Below are 24,001 nucleotides of genomic sequence, written 5' to 3'. Positions count from 1 at the left end.
TTCACAAAAAGTGGCAAAAATGTTAAAAAAGACAAGAGACGGTTTTTGACAATTCCTTTATTAATGTCTTCTTCTTTCCCCGCTTCCATCTTCTTCTGGTCTTCATTCAGTTTTCTTCCTCCATCTTATTCTCTCTTGTCTTTTTTTAAATTTTTGACACTTTTTTGTGAAATGGTAGGGGTACATTATTACCCCATTACCATTTCACACAGGGGGGCAGGATTTGGGGGTCCCCTTAAAGGGGGCTTCCAGATTCTGATACCCCCACAACCACCGGGCAAGGGTTGTGGGGATGAGGCCCTTATCCCCATCAACATGGGGACATCCTCCCCATGTTGAGGGCATATGGCCTGGTACGGTTCAGGAGGGGGGGCGCTCTCTCGTCCCCCCCCCTCTTTTCCTGTGGCCTGCCAGGTTTCGTGCTCAGATAAGGGTCTGGTATAGATTTTTAGGGGGACCCCCACACCATTTTTTTTTTAATTTTGGCGCGGGGTTCCCCTTAAAATCCATACCAGACCTGAAGGGTCACGACATATTGATCTTTACGTCCAATCCTCAGGTAGATATGCTCCACATTCAATAAGTTTTTACATGATTTCGGAACAGCTCGGGTCTCAGATTTAATTTCTCCAAGAAAATTCTCCCCCTATTTCAAACCCGGCCCCCTCCCTGGATGTTAGGTTCCATCTTCCCTGTAGCCAGGACCCACATAACGTACCTTGGAATCTAAATTGGCAAGGCCCCCTTGTCTCTCTATCACCTTAATTACTCCCCTGTCCTATCTAAAATCATAGCTGAATTAGAAAACTGATCAGGCCTCCCTCTGTTGTTGTTCAGAAGATGTCACCTGTTTAAAAGATGGTTACCTTCCCGAAACTCCTTTACTCCCTACAAACCATCCCCCTACTTTTAAAACACAAAGATCTCCTAAATTTCCAGAAAGCTCTAAATACTTTTATTTGGCAAAGCCACCGACCCCGGATCGATATTCAAAAGTTATCTCTTCCAAAACACGAAAGGAGGTGCCAATCTGCCAAACATATGCCTCTACAACCTGTCATGCCTCTTGAGAGCAGGTTTAGACTGGTTAACTCAAACCTCCAGACACTCGAATTATGAACTAGAATCTCAGATGGTAAGCCCCAATGGACTGCTTGCCTTGCTGCACTGTAGAGTCAGATCTCTCCCATCCTCTCTAAAACATAACCTTTTAATATGCAATACAGTGCTAGCTTGGAGAGAGCTATGAAAAAACTGGGAGTATCCCCCCCAGCTTTCCGTAAATCTCCCTATCCTCAAGTACCCTCTGTTCCCACAGGCACAGCAATATGCGGCTTTTGCCACATGGACTTCGCAAGGTCTTACTAAATTCTCACAACTTTTTAATACCTCCACAGGCAGACCCCTCCCCTTTCCTCAGATGGCTCAAATATTTAATCTACCCTCTAGCCACTTCCTATGCACCCAACAAGCAATCAGTTTTGTATGTAAAGTATGCCCACTCAGAGACATGCACTTCAAAATGCCTCCTATAGACTCTCTTGAGGATGTCATAAAATTTCACACCTGTATAAACCACTGAATTCCAAGCTTGCCAAACCAGTAAATTTCCAACACAGCAACATCGTGGAATAAGGACAATCCTCAGAGGCATTCCATTGCATCTTAGCTGGCTACAACACTACCTGCGCATTTGTCACAAATTTTGGCGTGAGCAACAATACAAGATAATGCACCGGGCATATATACCTCACCTAATGCAACCACAGTTTCCTGACCGCCAAAACTGCCCCTTGTGCTATGAACTCAGGCCCTCTCTGCTACACAGGCTATGGTCCTGTCCCTCCATCTCACACTTTTGGAATCAGGTAGAGCTACTGGTCGCCACAGTCACAGGACTTCCACCTCACAGGGACATATACGCTCTACTTTTGATGTTGGATACTCCCCTTACCAGCCAGCTAAGAGCACAAATCAAAACCATCCAGTCCAACAAACCATGGTTAACCACATGCTACATGGCTGCCAGAAGGGCCATTCTTAAACATTGGACAGCTTCCTTCCCACTACTATCAAAGACATCAAAAACGATTTGCTGAACTTACTTCAGAAAGAAAAGCTGGATTTGGTTCTAACCCATCATCTGAAAATACTCAGCTTTCATCACAAATGGGACTTATACATAGAGAGAGTACTACCGGACCTGGAGAGCCAAATTATAAACAATATCCCAATCACTCCTGTGTCTCCCCCAAAATCGCCTCACCTCCAAACAACAATAACAACTGGTTCAGGTACTCTCTAAGAAAGACTGCTGTCCTGAATACTCCATACTTCTCCTATGTATTCCAACATACATGATATAAATATCTACTCTTTGCCACGGGTGTACCAGCCACAAAATCGCTACCTCTTCTTGTGATCACCTCATATTCACAATTCTGCTTAACTGTCTATCTTACCATGCTTGCTCTGACTGAGCTCAGTGATAGCTCAATTAATACAAATTTGTATTTGGGTTGCCTCCCCTTCTTCTACCCCCCTCGCCACCCCCCATCCTTAGATGTCTAGACATAGCGTTAGGTCATCTAATTTCTTAGAATGTATGCAGCAACTTTTTGATTTGCTTTGTATTGATTTCATGTTTTGATTTGTATTTATTTCATGTCTTACATGTAACAAAAAAAAGGAAAGAATATACCAATAAATTGTCTAAAAAAACAAAAACATTGTACCAGATTGGTAAGCCAATAGACTACAAAAGTACACACTGACATCCAATAGTCAAAGGCACAGACTGACAAGATGCCTGTGCTGATAAGAAGATACACTAAAAAAATATGTTTCTATTTGTACAACAATTTAAATGAGAACACTAACATTAATCTGCACTGCCCTCACTGTGGCCAACTGTTGTAAAAGGCTCTTCTACTCTATGCTACCACAACAATCTCCCCATTCCTTCTCCCTCAACCACAATGGGGAGATATGAACTCTCGGAGGGGACTCCCTTTCATACCAGAGGGGGGGATAGAACATTTTACAGGATCACAGCAAAAAGATTGGCTCAATGTAGATCACATCCCAGAAGACATTTTGAAATCTGAAATGCCAAAAAAACACACCAAAATCTGGACTCATTATTACCTGAATTTAACATATCCATTAATACTGATCTGAATTTAACATTATCAAAATATCGAGAATGACTCTATTAGATAAGTCATATGAGAGGACCTGTCAGAGTCAGAATTATTCATATACAGTACAGTGAGATGATAGAACTTACCAGTAAATCCCAATATCTGAACAGAAAGTGATTTATTCCCCTGAGCATTCAGAATCCAGGATCCCGCAGCCGGACTTTTTACCAAATGGGAACTTGGAATAGCAAAATTATAGTAGTAATAGTAATAGTAGTAAAAGTCGTCATAGTAGAAATAGTAGTAATAGTAGTAATAGTAGTAATCGTAGTAGTAACAATATGGATTTTTTTCAAATGGTAATGTGTTTCCTAAAATAATAAAGAATAAATAAATACAAACAATTTAAATACAGTTATACATTGAAAACAAGGTTAATAAATGTATTTTGTTATCACATATTTTTAAGTCTAATATTCAACCAATATCATTCATATAGGGAAAGTAGGCGGTGTGCAGACAGATTACATGTTTCTTTGGTTGAAGAAAGTGGTTGAAAAGTGGAAATCCAATCCTAACAAATTCTACAAATTCCTCAACATGTATGTATTGATTTCATGGCATCCACAAAATATTACATCCATAGTAACACTAAGCTGGCTACATGTCTTACCTATGACATATTAATAATTATAATATACACAGTAATAGCAATGATATATGAATTGTTTGCTGTGTAGTAGAAGGGTTTCCGTGGTTTATGTCTTTTAACAGAGATGAACCTTCTAATGATAATGATTAACTGGACACTGATTTGCGCACCTTTTGATTTTTCAACATTCTGCACCATTTTTAGACTAGGATACGGAGAAAGGGTAAGTGTTTTGCCAGGGTCCTAATAGATCTAGAGAAACCCTGGGTACCTTTATTGAAATGTTTTGAGGTAAGTAGTAGAACTCAAAAGTGCCTACAACATGGTTGTACCAATTCAATCTGTGTGTGAAGCTTTAAAAAAAGCTTTAAACAAACTGTAATATAACAGTTACCAGCTTTGCCCATATAGAGAGTGATATTTTTGCCCATTCTTTCTGGCAAAATAGATTGGATCTAGAGCCAAAGATTCTCAATTGCATTTAGGTCTGAATTTTGACTGGGCCAATCTAGCACATGAATATGCTTTTATCTAAACCATTCAACTATAGCTCTGGCTGTATGTTTCGGGTCGTTGTTCTGCTGGAAGGTGAACCTCCGCCCCAGTTTCAAGTCTTTTGCAGATTCTAACAGGTTATCTTCTAAGATTGTCCTGTATTTGGCTCCATCCATCTTCCCATCAACTCTGACCAGCTTCCCTGTCCCTGCTGAAAAAAGCATCCCCACCACATGATGCTGCCACAACCATGTTTCACGGTGGGAATGGTGTGTTCAGGGTGATGTTCAGTGTTAGTTTTCCGCCACACATAGCATTTTGCTTTTAGGCCAAAAAGTTAAGTTTTGGTCTCATCTGACCCAATCACCTTCTTCCACATGTTTGCCGTGTCCCCCACATGGCTTCCCACAAACTGCAAATGTGACTTCTTATGATTTTCCTTTACAATGGCTTTCTTTTTTGCCACTGTTCCATAAAGGCCAGATTTGTGGAGTGCACGACTAGCTGTCTCTGACCTGTCTGGTGTGTTCCTTGACCTTCATGATGCTGTTTATTCACTAAGGTTCTCTAACAAACCTCTAAGAGCTTCAGAGAACAGCTGTATATATACTGAGATTAAATTACACACAAGTGGACTCTTTTTGCTATTTAGCTGAAGGTAATTGTTTCCACTAGGTTTTAGTTTGAGGTATCACAGTAAAGGGAGCTGAATACAAATGAATGCCACACTTTTCAGATATTTACTTGTAAAAAAATTGGAAAACCATTTATCTTTTTCATTCAACTTCACAATTATGTTGCACTTTGTGTTGGTCTATCACATAAACTCCCAATAAAATAAATTTACGTTTTTGGTTGTAACATGACAAAAATGTGGAAAGTTTCAAGGGGTATGAATACTTTTTCAAGGCACTGTATGTTAAAGGTGATGTACTGTACATCTTTCCCTGATGAAGTGACATGGAACACATTATTGGTGTGTTTTAACCTGGTCTTATGATCAATAAATACTGACCTTCCTGAAGAATCCATTTTGGAGCACCTTTTTATTTAATGGACAGCTCTGCTGACCTCAATTTAGTTATATTTTGGGGAGTCAACCCCTTTACCATGGTTCACCGGATCTGATTATAACTTAATGCAGTGGAAGTCCCTGATGACCGTTGAGTTTGACCAACCACACTCTGCATGGAGGCAGTCATATTCTCCACACTAAATTAGGTAGCTTGACTCTAGATGGAGGTCCTGCAACCCCATGGATGTGATTATGCCCTTACTTTACTCTCTGCTATCCTTTCCATGTAAATAAAACTGAATACTACATCTAGAGGGATCTCTCTTGTGGCTTTTTCACCTTGTACAAATACCTTTGTAACATCACTAGACATTATTGTGATGTCATGGTAAAAACAGTCATGTGAGAAATGACTGAAACTATGGTACTCGATATGCAGGAAATTCATATACTCTACACCCTGCCAGGCACTCAGCCGGTGGGAAGTATTTGGCACAAATACATGTAGAGAAAAGTGTAGAATTTTCCTGGAGTCTATAAGCACCTGTGTCAATGGACTTTTGTTCACTTTCAATGGGTTTTTGCATCTTTATACAAGTCTATGACAAGGAAATACCTGCTTAATGCAGGTCACATGTTGGTGAGAAGTAGGTCAGCTCCAGTTCAAATGTACCTGTCACTGGATTCTGAAGAATCTCAGAAGTATTTCAAACTGATCTGACACAATCATCACAACATCAAAGTCCATCAACAAAGGTCCATAGAATGAACAGGATCCAGGGCCACCAATGCATTAAATGTGTTCACATCTAAATTTTCTGTGAAGAAGAGAAGAATTCCCTTATATTAAGTTTGGGTTTGACTTTTTAAATAATGTGAAAGCCTCTGACACACACCACACTTTCTGTGAATTTTGGCAGGAAGGAGTCATTTTAATTTTATTGTAGAAATGGTGGACATCAGATTTATCCTCATACAGTTGTAGGAAATGATTCAGTATATACATCCAGAAACACTTACTGTAAATCTACAGTCATAAACTTACCATTCGGATCAGTAAAATTAAGAGTGAATGTATCATCATTTGTGATCAGTAAATATGATAAGGAAGTTGGAACATTAAACGTGTCAGTATAATTGTCAGAGACATTTTTGTTGATGTTCAGGATGCGCACAGATGAATTTAGAGGTTTAGACAACAATAATGCCAATGATTGAGATAACTGCCAAAAATAGGAGAGAAATAAAACATTATTAAAATAAAACAAATAACTTTTATAAAGGAATACATTTATGGGCACAAACCCTTTGCTATAGTTAAAGCCCCCATTTATTTCCCATATACACCCAGATGTACATCAAGGGCTAAAGATACCATTACGTTATGATAAATGGTGCCTTGTCCTAAAAGAATTTGTCCAGTGGTCTCTATTGAGATGACTCTGGATTAAGCAGACTGTGATTGTCTATTGTTGTGACTTAGATGAAGATCAGATCACATTTTATGACCAATTTGTGCAGAAATCCTTATCATTCCAAAGGGTTTCACATCATTTTTATTGCAATTGTATGGAGCTCTAAGGTCACAACAATAGACAATCACAGTCTGCTTAAACTAATAACACACAAATAATACAATGTTACCATGTTTTTATTGAACAAACCATGTAAACATTCACAGTGCAGGTGGAAAAGTATGTGAACCCTTGGATTTAATAACTGGTTGAACCTCCTTTGGCAGCACTAACTTCAACCAAACGTTTCCTGTTGTTCCAGATCAAACGTGCACAATGGTCAGGAGTAATTCTTGACTAGGGATGAGCTTCGAGCTTGAGTCAAACTCATGTTCGACTCAAACATCGGCTGTTCGCCAGTTCGCGGAACAGCAAACAATTTGGGGTGTTTGCGGCAAATTCGAATGCCACGGAACACCCTTTAAAAGTCTATGGGAGAAATCAAAAGTGCTAATTTTAAAGGCTTATATGCATGGTATTGTCATAAAAAGTGTTTGGGGACCCGGGTCCTGCCCCAGGGGACATGTATCAATGCAAACAAAAGTTTTAAAAATGGCAGTTTTTTTGGGAGCAGTGATTTTAATAATGCTTAAAGTGAAACAATAAAAGTGTAATATCCCTTTAAATTTCGTACCTGGGGGTGTCTATAGTATGCCTGTAAAGGGGCGCATGTTTCCCGTGTTTAGAACAGTCTGACAGCAAAATTAAATTTCAAAGGAAAAAAGTTATTTAAAACTACTCGCAGGTATTATTGAATTGCCGGTCCGACAATACACATAAAAGTTCATTGATAAAAACGGCATGGGAATTCCCCACAGGGGAACCCCAAACCAAAATTAAAAAAAAAAAAATGACGTGGGGGTCCCCCTAAATTCCATACCAGGCCCTTCCGGTCTGGTATGGATTTCAAGGGGAACCCCACGCCAAAATAAAAAAAACGGCGTGGGGTCCCCCCAAAAATCCATACCAGACCCTTATCTGAGCATGCAACCTGGCAGGCCGCAGAAAAAGAGGGGGGATGAGAGAGCGCCCCCCTCCTGAACCGTACCAGGCCACATGCCCTCAACATTGGGAGGGTGCTTTGGGGTAGCCCCCAAAACACCTTGTCCCCATGTTGATTGGGACAAGGGCCTCATCCCCACAACCCTTGCCCGGTGGTTGTGGGGGTCTGCGGGCGGGGGGCTTTTCAGAATCTGGAAGCCCCCTTTAACAAGGGGACCCCCAGATCCCGGCCCTCCCCCCTGTGTGAAATGGTAAGGGGGTACAAAAGTACCCCTACGAGTTCACAAAAAACTGTCAAAAATGTTAAAAATTACAAGAGACAGTTTTTGACAATTCCTTTATTTAAATGCTTCTTCTTTCTTCTATCTTCTATCTTCTTTCTTCTATCTTCTATCTTCCTTCGGTTTCTTCCTCCATCTTCTTCTGGTTCTTCTGGTTCTTCTCGTTCTTCCTCCTGTGTTCTCGTCGGGCATCTCCTCCGCAGCGTCTTCTTATCTTCTTCTCCTCGGGCCGCTCCGCATCCATGATGGCATGGAGGAAGGCTCCCGCTGTGTGACGCTTCTCTCTTCATCTTTTTCTTCATCTTTTCCTCTTCATCTTCTTCTCTTCATCTTCTTGTCTTCATCTTCTTTTCGGGCCGCTCCGCATCCATGATGGCATGGAGGGAGGCTCCCGCTGTGTGACGCTTCTCCTCTTCTGACGGTTCTTAAATAACAGGGGCGGGGCCACCCGGTGACCCCGCCACCCTCTGACGCACGGGGACTTGACAGGGACTTCCCTGTGGCATTCCCCATGATGTCATAAGGGGGCGGGGTTACGTAACGGGTGACCCCGCACCCTGTTATTTAAGAACCGTCAGAAGAGGAGAGGCGTCATAAAGCGGGAGCCTCCCTCCATGCCATCATGGATGCGGAGCGGCCCGAGGAAAAGAAGATAAGAAGACGCCATGGAGGAGATGCCAGACGAGAACACCGGAGGAAGAACCAGAAGAACCAGAAGAAGAAGAAGATGGAGGAAGATAGAAGATAGAAGATAGAAGAAAGAAGATAGAAGATAGAAGAAAGAAGAAGCATTTAAATAAAGGAGTTGTCAAAAACTGTCTCTTGTCATTTTTAACATTTTTGACAGTTTTTTTGTGAAATGGTAGGGGTATTTTTGTACCCCCTTACCATTTCACACAGGGGGGAGGGACAGGATCTGGGGGTCCCCTTGTTAAAGGGGGCTTCCAGATTCCGATAAGCCCCCCGCCCGCAGACCCCCACAACCACCGGCAAGGGTTGTGGGGATGAGGCCCTTGTCCCCATCAACATGGGAACAAGGTGTTTTGGGGGGCTACCCCAAAGCACCCTCCCAATGTTGAGGGCATGTGGCCTGGTATGGTTCAGGAGGGGGGACGCTCTCTCATCCTGCCTCTTTTCCTGCGGCCTGCCAGGTTGCGTGCTCGGATAAGGGTCTGGTATGGATTTTTGGGAGGACCCCACGCTGTTTTTTTTAAAAATTTTGGCGCGGGGTTAACCTTAAAATCCATACTAGACCTGAAGGGTCTGGTATAGATTTTAAGGGGGGACCCCACGCCATTTTTTTTTAAATTTTGGCCGGGGTTCCCCTTAATATCTATACCAGACCTGAAGGGCCTCATATGGAATTTAGGGAGACCCCCCACGTAATTTTTTTTTTAAATTTTGGTTTCTTTTGAAATGTCATTTTGCTGTCAGACTGTTCTAAACACGGGAAACATGCGCCCCTTTACAGGCATACTATAGACACCCTCCAGGTACAAAATTTAAAGGGATATTACGCTTTTATTGTTTCACTTTAAGCATTATTAAAATCACTGCTCCCGAAAAAACGGCCGTTTTTAAAACTTACTTTTTGCATTGATCCTTGTCCCCTGGGGCAGGACCCGGGTCCCCAAACACTTTTTATGACAATAACTTGCATACAAGCCTTTAAAATTAGCACTTTTGATTATTCATGTTTGTGTCCCATAGACTTTAACGGTGTTTGCGTGTTCGAACAAATTTTTTGCCTGTTCGTAAGTTCTAGTGTGAACCGAACAGGGGGGTGTTCGGCTCATCCCTATTCTTGACCATTCCACTTTACAGAACTGTTTCAGTTCAGCAATATTCTTGGGATGTCTGGTGTGAATCGCTTTCTTGAGGTCATGCCACAGCATCTCAATCGGGTTGTGGTCAGGACTCTGACTGGGCCACTCCAGAAGGTGTATTTTCTTCTGTTTAAGCCATTCTGTTGTTGATTTACTTCTATGCTTTGGGTCGTTGTCCTGTTGCAACACCCATCTTCTGTTGAGCTTCAGCTGGTGGACAGATGGCCTTAAGTTCTCCTGCAAAATGTCTTGATAAACTTGGGAATTCACTTTTCCTTCAATGATAGCAATCCGTCCAGGCCCTGATGCAGCAAAGCAGCCCCAAACCATAATGCCCCCACCACCATACTTCACAGTTGGGATGAGGTTTTGATGTTGGTGTGCTGTGCCTCTTTTTCTCCACACATAGTGTTGTGTGTTTCTTCCAAACAACTCAACTTTGGTTTCATCTGTCCACAGAATATTTTGCCAGTACTGCTGTGGAACATCCAGGTGCTCTTGTGCAAACTGTAAACGTGCAGCAATGTTTTTTTTGGACAACAGTGGCTTCCTCTGTGGTATCCTCCCATGAAATCCATTCTTGTTTACTTTTTTACGTATCGTAGATTCGCTAACAGGGATGTTAGCATATTCCAGAGACTTTTGTAAGTCTTTATCTGACACTCTAGGATTCTTCTTCACCTCATTGAGCAGTCTGCGCTGTGCTCTTGCTGTCATCTTTACAGGACGCCCACTCCTAGGGAGAGTAGCAGCAGTGCTGAACTTTCTCCATTTATAGACAATTTGTCTTACCGTGGACTGATGAACAGCAAGGCTTTTGGAGATACTTTTATAACCCTTTCCAGCTTTATGCAAGTCAACAATTCTTAATCGTAGGTCTTCTGAGAGCTCTTTTGTGCTAGGCATCATTCACATCAGGCAATGCTTCTTGTGAAAAGCAAACCCAGAACTGGTGTGTGTTTTTTATAGGGCAGGACAGCTGTAACCAACACCTCCAATCTCATTTCATTGATTGGACTCCAGTTGGCTGACACCTCACTCCAATTAGCTCTTGGAGATCTCATTAGTCTAGGGGTTCACATACTTTTTCCACCTGCATTATGAATGTTTACATGGTATGTTCAATAAAAACATGGTAACATTTAATTCTTTGTGTGTCATTAGTTTAAGCAGACTGTGATTCTCTATTGTTGTGATTTAGATGAAGATCACATTTTATGACCAATTTGTGCAGAAATCCATATCATTCCAAAAGGGTTCACATACTTTTTATTGCAACTGTATACTGCCATGGGAGCCACCAAGGATTGCTGGTTTAGGCATTCCCACAGTCTTGAGATTGTGTAATATAGATAGGCTACAAAACCTACAATGCAGAACTATGAAACATTCACAGAACTTTCAGGGATTTAGCAAACATTGAGATTATATAGATAAAAACATAAAAAAAAAAGATAAAAATCAGTTCCGCAGCCTCTTCTCTTGTGGTTTAAAGTGGATGAATGGCTGAAAGTTTTTTTAACTTTATTCATTCTATGCATGAAGGCAAAAAATCTTTGTGTGCTGCCCCCTCACATCCCCTTAAAACTCACCCACCTCGAGTTCCCTCTCAATCCAGTTATGTGCATAAGAGCCTTGGCTGTCTCAGGACTCCCTCTGCTCATTGGCTGCAGCAGCATTGGCTCCCACTGCTCAAAATCAGACTTCTACAAATATCTTTGCCTCAGACCTATTTTGACAAACCTCAGCAAAAAAAAATCACTGGATCCCCTCGGATATTCTAACTTATTTTAGTGCCGTCACTAATGCCCCGTACACACAAGCGGATTTTCCGTCGGAAAAAACTTGGATGGTTTTTCCGACGGAATTCCGCTCAAGCTTGCCTTGCATACACACGGTCACACAAAAGTTCTCTGAACTTTCGACTGTCAAGAACGCGGTGATGTACAACACTCCGTCGAGCAGAGAAATATATTTTTTTACATATATTTTTCTACATATTAGTTATATATATATATATACATACACACATTCTTTATCCATGATGCACATTTTTAACTATTCTAAATGCTTATGTCTTTTTTTTTTTTTAAACAATAAATTTTTATTGGTATTTTTCCAAAATATACAAAATACAAGCAGATTTTTCATTTCTCATTTGTACATATTGTTCGCATTCAGGAGCTTACTACATTAATAGAGTAAAACAGATTAACTGGTAGGGTTACTAAGAAATATCCTCAATGAAGCATTGTACATTTGTCAAGTCTGTCACCCCTTGTGGGTACACACTGTAAACAGACTTTCTGCTTAAGTTTTCAAAGTTAGCCCTGAGAGGACCTTACTGAGGGTCCCCTCAAATATACTATCACGTAAGTTCCCTGTAAATTTGTCGTTAACCAATAATAATAAACTTAGAATGACTGATTCATCTTAATTAGACTTTCTCATTCTTTTGATAATAGGTAAACCACGTAGTGTTGCTATGTTGTGTGGTTAGTATAATACCATATCATATATGACCATACCCAATATTGGATTGTACCACTAGACCTTTGATGGTTGTGTTTCAGTAGTGGAGGATTAGGAATAGTTTTCATACATGTGAGGAGGCATATTTAGAGGAACTCCAAGTTTCCCAATGTTTGTGGAAACTCGGGGTTCTTCTTTCTGTATATGCTACGATTTTTTCCATAGTGTATTGAGCATTCACTCTTGATATGACTTCTGCAATTTTTTGGAGGTGAAGTAGAGCGCCATTCCTTGGCTATTGCTATACGTGCAGCAAACAAAATGTGGGTGACTACCTTTCTCCTCAGAGGAGGATAGTTTTCGATGCCTAAGCTTAGAAGAGCAAGAGCAGGGTTGATGGTACAATCAGAGCTGGTCACCTTTCTAATTAGTGACTGTATTTTTTGCCAGAAAGGTTTTATAGTTGCACAGTTCCAGAATATATGGAGGATATTGCCAATAGCTTGGCAGTTTCTCCAGCAGAGAGGTGTAATACTAGGGTTCATTTTGTTTAATCTGTGCAGAGTGATGTACCATCTATGTAAGAGTTTTTGTGCATTATCCCAGTGATCTGCGCATGCTGATGATTTATGATTGTATTTTATCGCTTCATGCCATTGAGGCATAGAAAATTCTTTTTGTAATTCAAATTCCCATTTCATCATGCTGGGGGTTTTGGAGTGTAAGTAGAGGGGGGTGGTGAATTTGTAAAAGAGCGATATTCCCTTACGCTTATTAGAAGTCTTGCTTAAGAGGAAGTCCCACAGAATCTGTGGTATAGCTATCTGTCGTATTGGGTTTTTGCTCTTGTAGTGGTGTAATTGGTACGCTCTATATCTATCTATCGCATTTTGATGAGGTGGAGCAGGTGTGGTGAAGTTGTCTCCCGAGGATTTCCATGGTTGGACTGAAAAGTTTGGGATTAGGTATTCGTAGGATGCCAGTGGTACGTTTAGTTTTCTAATTGGGGTGTCTGTTAAGTGTTTATGCACTAAGGAGGACCAGGCATCTATCATTGCTCATATAGTTGAGTAAGGTGGGGTGTTTGGTCTGCAATGTATACAGGCTGCTATAGCCAATGCAGGGAGGTCTTGACCTGGTGTTACGGTGCGTTCAATGTCTGACCAGCGGTTGTCTGTTTGGCAGGAGAACCAGTATTTCATTTGGTCCAGTATTGCAGCTTTATAGTAAGTCTGTGCATTAGGTAACCCTACTCCCCCTAGATGTTTAGGTTTATAGAGGTGGGCCAATGCTATTCTGGGTTTTTTTCCCCCCATATGTTTTATTTCAGGCATTTCTCTAGTTGTATAAAAAATTTCTGGGGAATTGGTATGGGTAATGATCTGAAATAATATAGGAGGTTTGGTAAGATTTGCATTTGGTATGCAGCTATCCTGCCCAACCATGTAAGGTGTAGTTTGGTAATTTGATGTAGTTCCTCTTCGATTTTTGTTAATAATGGAGGAAAGTTTTGGGAATAGATTTTGGAGGAAGAGGAAGTCAGCTGCACACCAAGATAAGTAATGGAAGATGGGTCCCAGTTGCAAGGAAAAATATTTTTCAACCTGCTTTTGTTCTCGTTTGATATATGAAGCGAGAGTGCATAGCTTTTGGTTGTATTTACTTTATAAAAGGAGATTTGTCCGAATGTATGTAATAGCGTTTTGACGATGGGTAAAGAAGTGGCTGGGTTTGATAGAGAGAGGATTATGTCGTCAGCAAACATTCCTATTTTGTGGTTAACAGAACCGACTTTAATGCCTTCTATTTTGTCATTAGCTCTAATAGATTCTGCTAGTGGTTCTATGACCAAAGAAAAAATAATTGGGGATAATGGGCATCCTTGCCGAGTGCCGTTAGTTAGTGCAAAGGGGTCGGATAGCAAGCTAGAGGTGAAGACTCTTGCAGATGGGTCTGAATACAGGGACATAATTGCTGAGTGTATCATTCCCGAAAGACCAAACTTCAGTAAGGTCCTGGACAGGTATCCCCAATGGACCCTGTCGAAGGCCTTTTCTGCATCTAATGCTAAAAAGATGCTGGGCTGCTTGCTTAATTCTGATATGCGCAGGAGGTCTAGCATCCTCCTCGTCCCATCTGGTGCCTGTCTGCCCTTCACAAAACCTACCTGGTCTAGTCCTATGAGGGAGGGGGTTATTTCCATAAGTCTGTTTGCTAAAATTTTTGCATAGATCTTTAAATCGGAGTTTAGTAGGGAAATAGGCCTGAAGTTTTGTGGGTCCGCTACGTCTTTACCAGGTTTAGGGATAGTGATAATGATAGCTTGGAGCATTTCTTAGGTATCATCAGAGGCTGCTATATTGAATATTTTTACCAGTTCAGGGGCAAGGATGGCAGAGAAAGCCTTGTAATATTCAGCGGAGAACCCGTCTGCTCCTGGCGATTTGTGCATGGGTAGAGAATGAATAACGGATTCAACCTCTGTGAGTGTGATGGGCGCGTTTATTTTTTGTAGGGAAGTTTTGTCTATTGAGGGAAGGTGAACAGTCTGTAGAAATTCGTCAATCTCTATGTCCGAGGGTTGGTAAGTGAGTGGGTCCGTCTGGAGATTGTATAGGGATTCATAATAGTCCTTAAAGGAGTTGGCGATATCTTTGGGATTGTGGTGTAGGGCTTTGGTACTGTGATGTCTGAGATTTTTGAGATTAGAACGTGCCTGTTTTTTTTTAAGCTGGGAGGCTAGGATTTTACCTGCTCTGTTATTTTGGGAGTAGTAGGAGACTTTTAGTTTTTTTTAAAAAGTATCATAGTCCGCTCTAATTTCCTGTCTTACTTCTTCCTGGCAGCTATTAAGGCTTTTGAGTATTTCACTTGAGGAGGTAGCAGAATTCTTGTGTTGTGCTTCCAGATCTGCTATCTTCTCAAGTAGTTTTGTCATGCGCTGCTGTTTCTTTTTCTTTTCCCTAGAGGCTACCTGTATAAGGGCGCCTCTAGCGAATGCTTTGTGTGCACACCAGATGGTCATAGGTGAACAATCTGCATTATTATTGAATTGAAAAAATTCCGTAATCTTTGCTGCAATTTCGTCTCTGATTTTGGGGTGTGATAAGAGAAACGTATTGTTACGCCACAATGGTTTGTGGGAGTGTTTGTTGGCATCCACAATTTCAATAGTCACTGGAGCGTGGTCAGACCATGTGACATTGTGGATGTCAGCTTTCTGGACATTTTGCAGAGTGTACAGGTCAGTGAGGAAAAAATCTATTCTAGAATAGCTCTTATGTACAGCTGAATAAAATGTATAGTCTCTCTCGGTGGATCTAAGACAGCGCCAAGGGTCATAGAGCCTCTCTTCCTGGCACAGCGAGTCTAGAGAGGGCCGCCGCTTAGAGGCCATCGAGGACACATCTAATTCTGTGTTCATAATCAAGTTAAAATCACCACATATTATTAAGTTGCCTTTTTGTACCTTTTTAGCCATACTTACAACTTTGCGAATAAACCTTAGAGATCTAACATTAGGTGCATACAGGTTAACTATAGTATATGTGATGTGGTCCAGTTCTGTGACTACGATCAGAAAGCGACCGTGGGGATCTATATGTTCCTGTAAGAGAGAGAAGGTTAGTGTGTCCCTAAATGCAATCATTACTCCATTCTTCTTTGTCGTATTCTTGGCCATAAATACGTGCGGAAACTTGGGATGTGTACATTTCGGGGAGTTGTCACTGGCGAAATGGGTTTCCTGCACACATAGAATGTCACATTTCTTTTCTAAGGTTGACTTCCAAAGGGCTCTCCTTTTGTAGGGGCTGTTCAAGCCTCTCACATTGTATGACATCAGTTTAAGATTCATTCTTGTGGAAAGTTGCGCAGCAGTGCCATCTAGTGGTAGTTCCAGGAATTGGAGTTGAGATCTTGGATCTGGTTATAATGCATGGGGTCTGAGAAAGCAATGTCCTCATAGCTTTGTAAATGAACAGTTTAACTGAACAAACTTGAACTGTTGATAAATGATGAGATGTAAGCCGCATGAATTGCGGATAGTAGGTCACGGGGATCATCTCGTAACTAACGAGGGGGGTTCAACAAGGTAAATCCTTGAACAGCCGAACATCGGGTGGTTGATCAGAAAGAACAGCTTCCTAGAGAGCTGCAAAGCACCATAACTAGCCAGATGACAGTTATTAGGGGAGAGTGCTCACTAAAAGAAATAGCATCAAGTAGTATCAACTGAGGCAGGTTGCTACTTGTAGTTCTTAGTTGAACGGTGGTTGTTGCGTCTGTTATATTTTGGGTTAGGGTCCTCAGGTACTGCATCTGCGGGAAGCAAGCGCCATTTTCGGAGGAGATCCAGGCCCTTTTCTAGCGATGTTATCGCATGTGATTCGTTGTTCATGTCAAAAAGGAGTTTAGCAGGGAATCCCCATTTGTAGAGGATCTTATTGTTGCGCAGAATTTTAGTGATAGGCACCAAGTTGTGTCTGGCTGACAGGGTGGCTTGTGACAGGTCTGCATAAAGTGCGATACCAGCATATGGGTCAGGGAGAGAGGGATGTTGTCTTGCGAATCGCATGAGTTGATCCTTGATGTGGTAGAAATGGATTCTTGCTATCACATCTCTAGGTGTTTGTTCAGGCAGGAAGGAAGGTTTTGGCAGTCTGTGTGCCCTGTCAATAGTGATGTCTGCTGGGCTTAGAGAGGGGAGGACAGTCATCATGAGCTTTTGCAGGTAGGTAGTGATCTCTGCGGGTTTGACCGTCTCAGGGACCCCCCTAAACTTGATATTGTTCCTTCTGGCCCGATCTTCAATATCTGCCATTTTAAGGCGCATGGCTCTGATTTCGTCTTCTACCTCAAAGTGAGCATTGACCAGTTCATTGTGTGCTAGAGTGAACTCCTCCATTTTATTCTCTACATATTCCACTCTATTGCTGACAGCAGATATTTCCCTTTTTGTGTTGCTCATAAACACTGCCATATCAGATTGAAGAGCTCCCCTCAGGGTTTGCAGCATCTCCTTCATTGTAGTGTCAATAATAGGCTGACCTGAGGTGGGGAATGCATCTAGCTGCTCTGCCTGTGTGGAGGATTCCTCCATTTCATCCCCTGCTGCTCCTGCCTCATCCTCATTCTCCCCTCCTTCCCCAAGCCTCCTTTTTTGCTTAACAGGGCTGCAGAATGGGGAGGATGACCAGGGGTTGTCATTAAAGTGTGACTCACCCGAGGATGGCTTTGGATTGCTGTGTGACTGTGCTGTGGAGGCAGATGAACGGCTCCCAGGTCCGGCGCCATCTTGGAATTTTCGGCCCTCAGCAGTGCGGAAGAAATCCGTCAGTTTTCGGGGTCCCTCTCTCTCCTTCCTTTTGTACATCATGCCTGCTGTGTGCCCCCTGCTCTCCTCTCTCAGATGGTATGCTTTTTGGCTGTTTTTGGTGTGCTGTGAGCCGCTGATTACACCCGGTGTGTCAGAGCTCTCCTCTCACACGTCCATGAGCTCTGGCTGCCGGCTCCGCCCCCACCTAAATGCTTATGTCTTAATGTACCATCTTTTTGGCAATATAATCAGTGTCTATATTAAATCCTGGTCCAACCCATTCTATTATTTCCGTGTGGGTGCTGGTGGTGTGCTGTGTGTGCTGGAGCTTGTTGTTCCACGGCCGGCCTGGACACATAAATAGCACCTTTTCAGCACTGCCTTGTTAGGCCTGTAGAAGGAGCCGATGCTCTGAGTGCATAGCCTGCCTTTTCTGCCCATCTAGAATGGTCTCTCCTTGATGTCCGTTCACTTCTGGGGACATCATTTCCGTGCGTTCCACGCTGGTTTTGGCCGAGTTCCTGGTGGCCATTGGACTGCCTAACAGATCCCCTGCTATTTTCCTCATGCCTGGATGATGGTCTCAAATGGCTGGAGAGTCACCCCCCATACACACAGATGAGCTTGATTTTCATTTTTATCTTGTGAGTGTACTATATACCTTGCAATTAAAACTTTGCTTTAATACTACACTGAGGTGGCGCTTCCTGTGTTTTCCCCTATGTCTAGGAAATATACATTTCTCTGCTTTCCTCAATTGGCAGCTCAGAGAGACCACACCTGATGAGGCAGAAGTAGCTTAGCAAGTGATCTGCAGCCAGGTAAAAGGCCCTCAGGATGGGTGTGAGGATAGATAGCAGAGGAGAAGTCTAATAGCTCATAGATTCTTCACAAGACTCAGCTATTGTGAGGAACTCCTCCCCAACCGTTACCAAAGCATTCAAGTTGCAGTGGGGTGCTCTTTGTTATTGGCTCCTGTATCCTTCCAGCTGTTACCTGAGCATTGGTACATGTTCCCCAGGGAAGTGTCTATCCCAGTGATATTTTTGACACTCCTTTTCTTATTAGCCCAGAAAACTGACATTTTTAATTTGACAGATTTGACTTCCATTGACTTAAATGGGGCTTAGTTGAGGTTTGGCATCTGAACTCCTTTAAAGTTCATAAACCCCTGCTGAACTGAACCTATGGCAGTTCAGGTCATTGTTGATAATCACCTCTAAAGCCGTCTACAGATGTATACAGTATAATTGAAATTCAGCCCCATACATAATGTGTCCACCATCAACATATTTCTGCCTTCACTTAAGCAATGATTATAATATAATTCTTACCTTATAATAATCAGTATAATACAGAGAAATCCCTTCCCCATAGCTAAGAGATGAAATGTCATTTAAAACATCACGCTGGGAATCATTCACTGTACAATACCATGGGTAAAACAGAAAATAAACCTGTAGAGAAAAATAAAATGTTTACATTGTGGTTTAGAGATACCGTCATGGCCAAAAATATCAGGACCCCTGCATTCTGTCAGATAATGCACCACTTCATAATTAAAAAGCAGGTGCGCTAATCAATAAATTCACAGTGCAAAAACCTTCCTCACATACAAAGGTAAGTGTAATAATTAGTGAAAAAAATATTTTGTGACTAATAGCAAAATCTAAAAAATAATATTCAGTCCAAAAAAAGAATAAATACAGTAAGTGTCCAACTGAAAGACCCTTGTAAGAAAGGGAATTAAGTGAGTAAAAACTTCAGTGTTCTTCAAAACACAAATGGCATAGATCATGAATATCCCATCACCACATAGATTTGCTTCTCACCGAACAGTGGAGATCTCAAACACTGGATAGTAATCCCAACAGGCTGGGCTGTGACAGGAGATCCAATTTGTCAATAGACACAGGAACCTCCGTATTAATGGCTGGGCTGATATCCAATCTAAGCCAATCTAAAGGCTCAAGGATAAATCCCAGAGCATATCAAGGCAAACAGAAATCAGCAAAAAAATGCACACAAAACAGAGCGGCAGTTTGCACCAGCGCTCAATGGGATAGACGTCTCACAATGGGCTCCACCCGACACGTTTTCCCCGTCATAAGCTTCAGCTGGAAAAGGAGACTGGGACATTTTTTTCACAAATTATTACACTTACCTTTGCATGTGAGGATTTCATGCCCCATTTTTTATACTGTGAATTTATTGATTAGCACACCTGTTTTTTTAATTATTTATGTTTGTGTCAGGGGTTCGGACCTTTTTGGATTGCAGCTTTTCTCTATTAGGGTTACCACTTCACCCAGAAAATTGTTGCAATTACAAATATTTAGGCATTCTCATGTTTATTTCTTGTGTTTGTATCGGTATGACACAAAAAAGTGGAGAAACAAAAAGCCAGATCTGACACATTCCAAGCAAAACTCCAAAAATGGACTGGACAAAATTATTGGCACCTTCTAAAAATTGTAAGAAATAATTGCATTCCAAGTTTGTGATGCTCCTGTAATTTGTTATTAAACTCACGTGTATCAATTAACAGGGTCTGAGAATATAGAAATCACACCGGCAACCAGTTAAAGTGGTGGAAAATTGACTCAACCTTTCTGTTTTGTGTCTCTGTGTGCTACACGGAGCATGGAGAAGAGAAAGAGCAGCAAAGAATTATCTGGGGATTTGAGAACAAAAATTGTGGAAAAGCGTGGACAATCTCAGGTTTACAAGTCCATCCCCAGAGATCTTAATGTTCCTGTGTGCAACATTGTCAAGAAGTTTACAGCCCATGGCACTGTAGCTAATTTCCCTGGATGTGAACGAAAGAGAAAAAATGATCAAAGACTGCAATGAAGGATTGTTCGAATGGAGGATAAAGAACCTCGATCAACTCCATGAAAAATTCAAGCTGACTTTCAGGCAAAGAGTACAGACAGGAGAGGCCTGGCAGCCTTAAGCCTGGGGGGCAAGTCCAGTCGGGTGGCCCATTGTACCACCGAATCAGCCCACCATCCATGCCCACTGGGTTTTATAACATGTATTGATGTTATGAAGCAAGACAAATATGACAAAGCAATGACAGCATGACCCCGATCTTGGTAAAGAGCCGATGACACGGCTCGTTACCCATGTGATTGGCTGTGTCCAATAACAGCCAATCACATGTAAATGACAGTAAGTAAGGAGAGCCGATCAGCGGCATCTCCTCGCAAGAAAGACTGCACAGACAAATAGGGCACTGATTACAGTGCAGCCCTAGCATTGCCCAGCAAGTGACGCCAGTCTGTGCCCATCAGTCATGCCAATCAGTGCCCATCAGTGACACCAATCAGTGCTTCCTTTCAGTGCCCAGTGCCACCCATTAATGCCCATCAGTGCCCGACTATACCACCCATAAGTTCCGCCTATCGGTGCCGCCCATCAGTGCCACCACCTATCAGTGATTTTCAGTGAAGGAGAAAAATTACTTACAGTGCCTTGAAAAAGTATTCATACCCCTTGAAATTTTCCACATATTGTCATGTTACAACCAAAAATGTAAATGTATTTTATTGGGATTTTATGTGATAGACCAACACAAAGTGGTACATAATTGTGAAGTGGAAGGAAAATGATAAATGGTTTTCATTTTTTTTTACAAATAAATATGTGAAAAATGTGGGGGGGCATTTGTATGGCGCCCCACTGATTTAATACTTTGTAGAACCCCCTTTATCTGCAATTACAGCTGCAAGTCTTTTTGGGGATGTCTCTATCAGCTCTGCACATCTAGAGATTAACATTTTTACCCATTCTTCTTTGTAAAATATCTCAAGCTCTGTGAACAGCAATTTTCAAGTCTTGCCACAGATTCTCAGTTGGATTTAGGTCTGGACTTTGACTGGGCCATTCTAACACATGAATATGCTTTGATCTAAACAATTCCATTGTAGCTCTGGCTGTATGTTTAGGGTCGTTGTCCTGATGGAAGGTGAACCTCAGCCCGTCTCAAGTCTTTTGCAGACTGTAACAGGTTTTCTTCTAAGATTGCCCTGTATTTGTCTCCATCCATCTTCCCATCAACTCTGACCAGCTTCCCTGTCCCTGCTGAAGAAAAGCATCCCAACAACATGATGCTGCCACCACCGTGTTTCACGGTGGGGATGGTGTGTTCAGTGATAGTTTTCCCCCACACATAGCATTTTTCTTTTTAGGCCAAAAAGTTCAATTTTGGTCTCATCTGACCAGAGCACCTTCTTCCACATGTTTGCTGTGTCCCCCCATGGCTTCTTGCAAACTGCAAATAGGACTTCTTAGGACTTTCTTTCTCCAATGTCTTTCTTCTTGTCGCTCTTCTATAAATGGCAGATTTGTGGAGAGCACGACCTATAGTTGTCCTGTGGACAGATTCCCCCACCTGAGCTGTGGATCTCTGCAGCTCCTCCAGAGTTACTATGGGCCTCTTGGCTCTTCTCTGATGAATGCTCACCTTGCCTGGCCGGTCAGTTTAAGTGGACACCCATGTCGGTCTTTTTTCATATTTTAGCAAAAAATAAAAACCCCCAGTTGTGATTAAATACCACCAAAACTAAAACTCCATTTGTGTGAAAAAAATGACAACAATGTAATATGGGTACAGTGTTGCTTGACCGCGCAATTGTCATTCAGAGCCCAGGTTCACACTGATATCGGGAATGAAATCGAGCGCGTTCAGCTGAACTATTGAATTATTTCATGCTCACATGTCAGTCCCAACTTTGGGATGCAATTTCAGAGACATCGGTTCCTGTATGAATGTCTATTGAAATCGCACTACGAAGTTGCCAAAAGTAGTACAGAAACTACTTTTTGGGAATCGGTTTGACACTGCAAGTGGAATCAATGCGGCGTTGCAACGATTCAGACGGTACCATCGCTGGCAATTGCCACTGATTTGGCATGCGTTTTGACATATCAAATTGCATGCCAAATCGCTCCAATGTGAACCTGGGTTTAACGTGAGTGCACTGAAAGCTGTAAATTGTCCTGGGCAGGAAGGGGGTGAAAGTGCCTGGCAGGCAAGAGGTTAAATGATAAGGCTGAGGGAGAGACAGAGTAGGAAGGAAGAGAGGGAGGAGGGGAGAGTCTGGTCACAGCTCACTCACTTGCACAGTCCCAGCAGGAGGCTCACTGCCTCAGTCAGCTCAGCGTCTTCATGTTTAGGATGTGACATTGTGGCTGCCGAATTCAAAGTTTCCCGCCCGTATATCCTCTTCACACAGCACACGGGCTGCATGGAGTGTGGGTGGGCACAGGGAGAGAGGGGCAGGAAGAGGCAGAGCTGATCGTTCTCCCATTAGTGTAGACTAGAGTAGGGCTGTACTGTGTAATCTGCAAGACGGAACACACATACTCTCAGCTCAGGCTGTGACAGGTGCAGCCAACATCCCTGCCACAGGACACATCGCAGCTGCAGTACGGGATGGAGGGATCACTGTGTTGTGTTCTTTCACTGCAATTCGGCCACTAATTCAGGATCCAGCCCTGTTAACCCCCCTCGCCGGAGCTGCCTGAGCAGTAGCACTTGGCCGGTCCAGAAACTGCACATGCGCAGTTCTGAGCTGGCCGCATAGTGGCCCTTTTACAGGGAATCAGAGCAGCCCAGGGGGAAATTGCCAATCTGCCCCCTGGCCCAGCCCGCCCCTGACTGTGTCCGCTCGCACTATACATCGCTATCTGAATAAAAAGGGACGCTATGGTACGACCCCACTGCTGACACAGAAACATAAATAAAGCCAGATTGGAGTTTGCCAAAATGTACCTGAGAAAGCCAAAATCCTTTTAGGAGAATGTAGTGTGGACAGATGAAACTAAATTACAGCTTTTTGCTAAAGCCCATCATTCTACTGTTTTCAGAAAAAGAATACAGTCCCTATAGTCACACATGGTGGAGGTTCACTGATGTTTTCGGGTTTGCTTTGCTGCTTCAGGCACTGGATGTCTTGACTGTGTGCATGGCATTATGAAATCTGAGGATTACTAAAGAATTCTGGGGTGCAAAGTAGGGCCTAGTGTCGGAAAGTTGGGTCTCTGTCAGAGGTCATGGGTCTTACAGCAGGACAATAACCCAAAGCACACATCAAAATGCACCCAGAAATGGAGAGTACTGAACTGGCCAGCAATGATTCCAAATTTAAACCCCATAGAGCACCTGTGGAGAGATCTCAAAACAGCAGTAGTGAAAAGGAACTCTTCCAATCTGAGAGACCTGGAGCAGTTGGCAAAAGAAGAGAGGTCCAAAATTCCAATAGAGAGAGGTGTAGGAA

At 42.4% G+C, this 24,001-nt stretch overlaps 1 protein-coding gene across 1 annotated transcript in view; it reads right to left on the bottom strand.

Annotated features, from left to right (window-relative positions):
* LOC141147854 (uromodulin-like) overlaps positions 1–24,001 on the bottom strand; it is a 144,635-nt gene that overhangs the window by 102,452 nt on the left and 18,182 nt on the right. Inside the window, exons 6-8 of the mRNA XM_073635021.1 lie at positions 19,052–19,174; positions 6,351–6,528; positions 3,290–3,514 (exon numbers count right to left, since the gene is read on the bottom strand). Coding sequence (XP_073491122.1) covers positions 3,290–3,514; positions 6,351–6,528; positions 19,052–19,174 — 526 coding nt within the window. The remainder of the gene's footprint in view (positions 1–3,289; positions 3,515–6,350; positions 6,529–19,051; positions 19,175–24,001) is intronic.

This window comes from Aquarana catesbeiana, linkage group LG06, assembly GCF_042186555.1.
Source record: "Aquarana catesbeiana isolate 2022-GZ linkage group LG06, ASM4218655v1, whole genome shotgun sequence".
Taxonomy (NCBI): domain Eukaryota; kingdom Metazoa; phylum Chordata; class Amphibia; order Anura; family Ranidae; genus Aquarana; species Aquarana catesbeiana.
The sequence above is the reverse complement of the archived record's forward strand: the minus strand, read 5'-3'. Positions and strand labels throughout refer to the sequence as shown.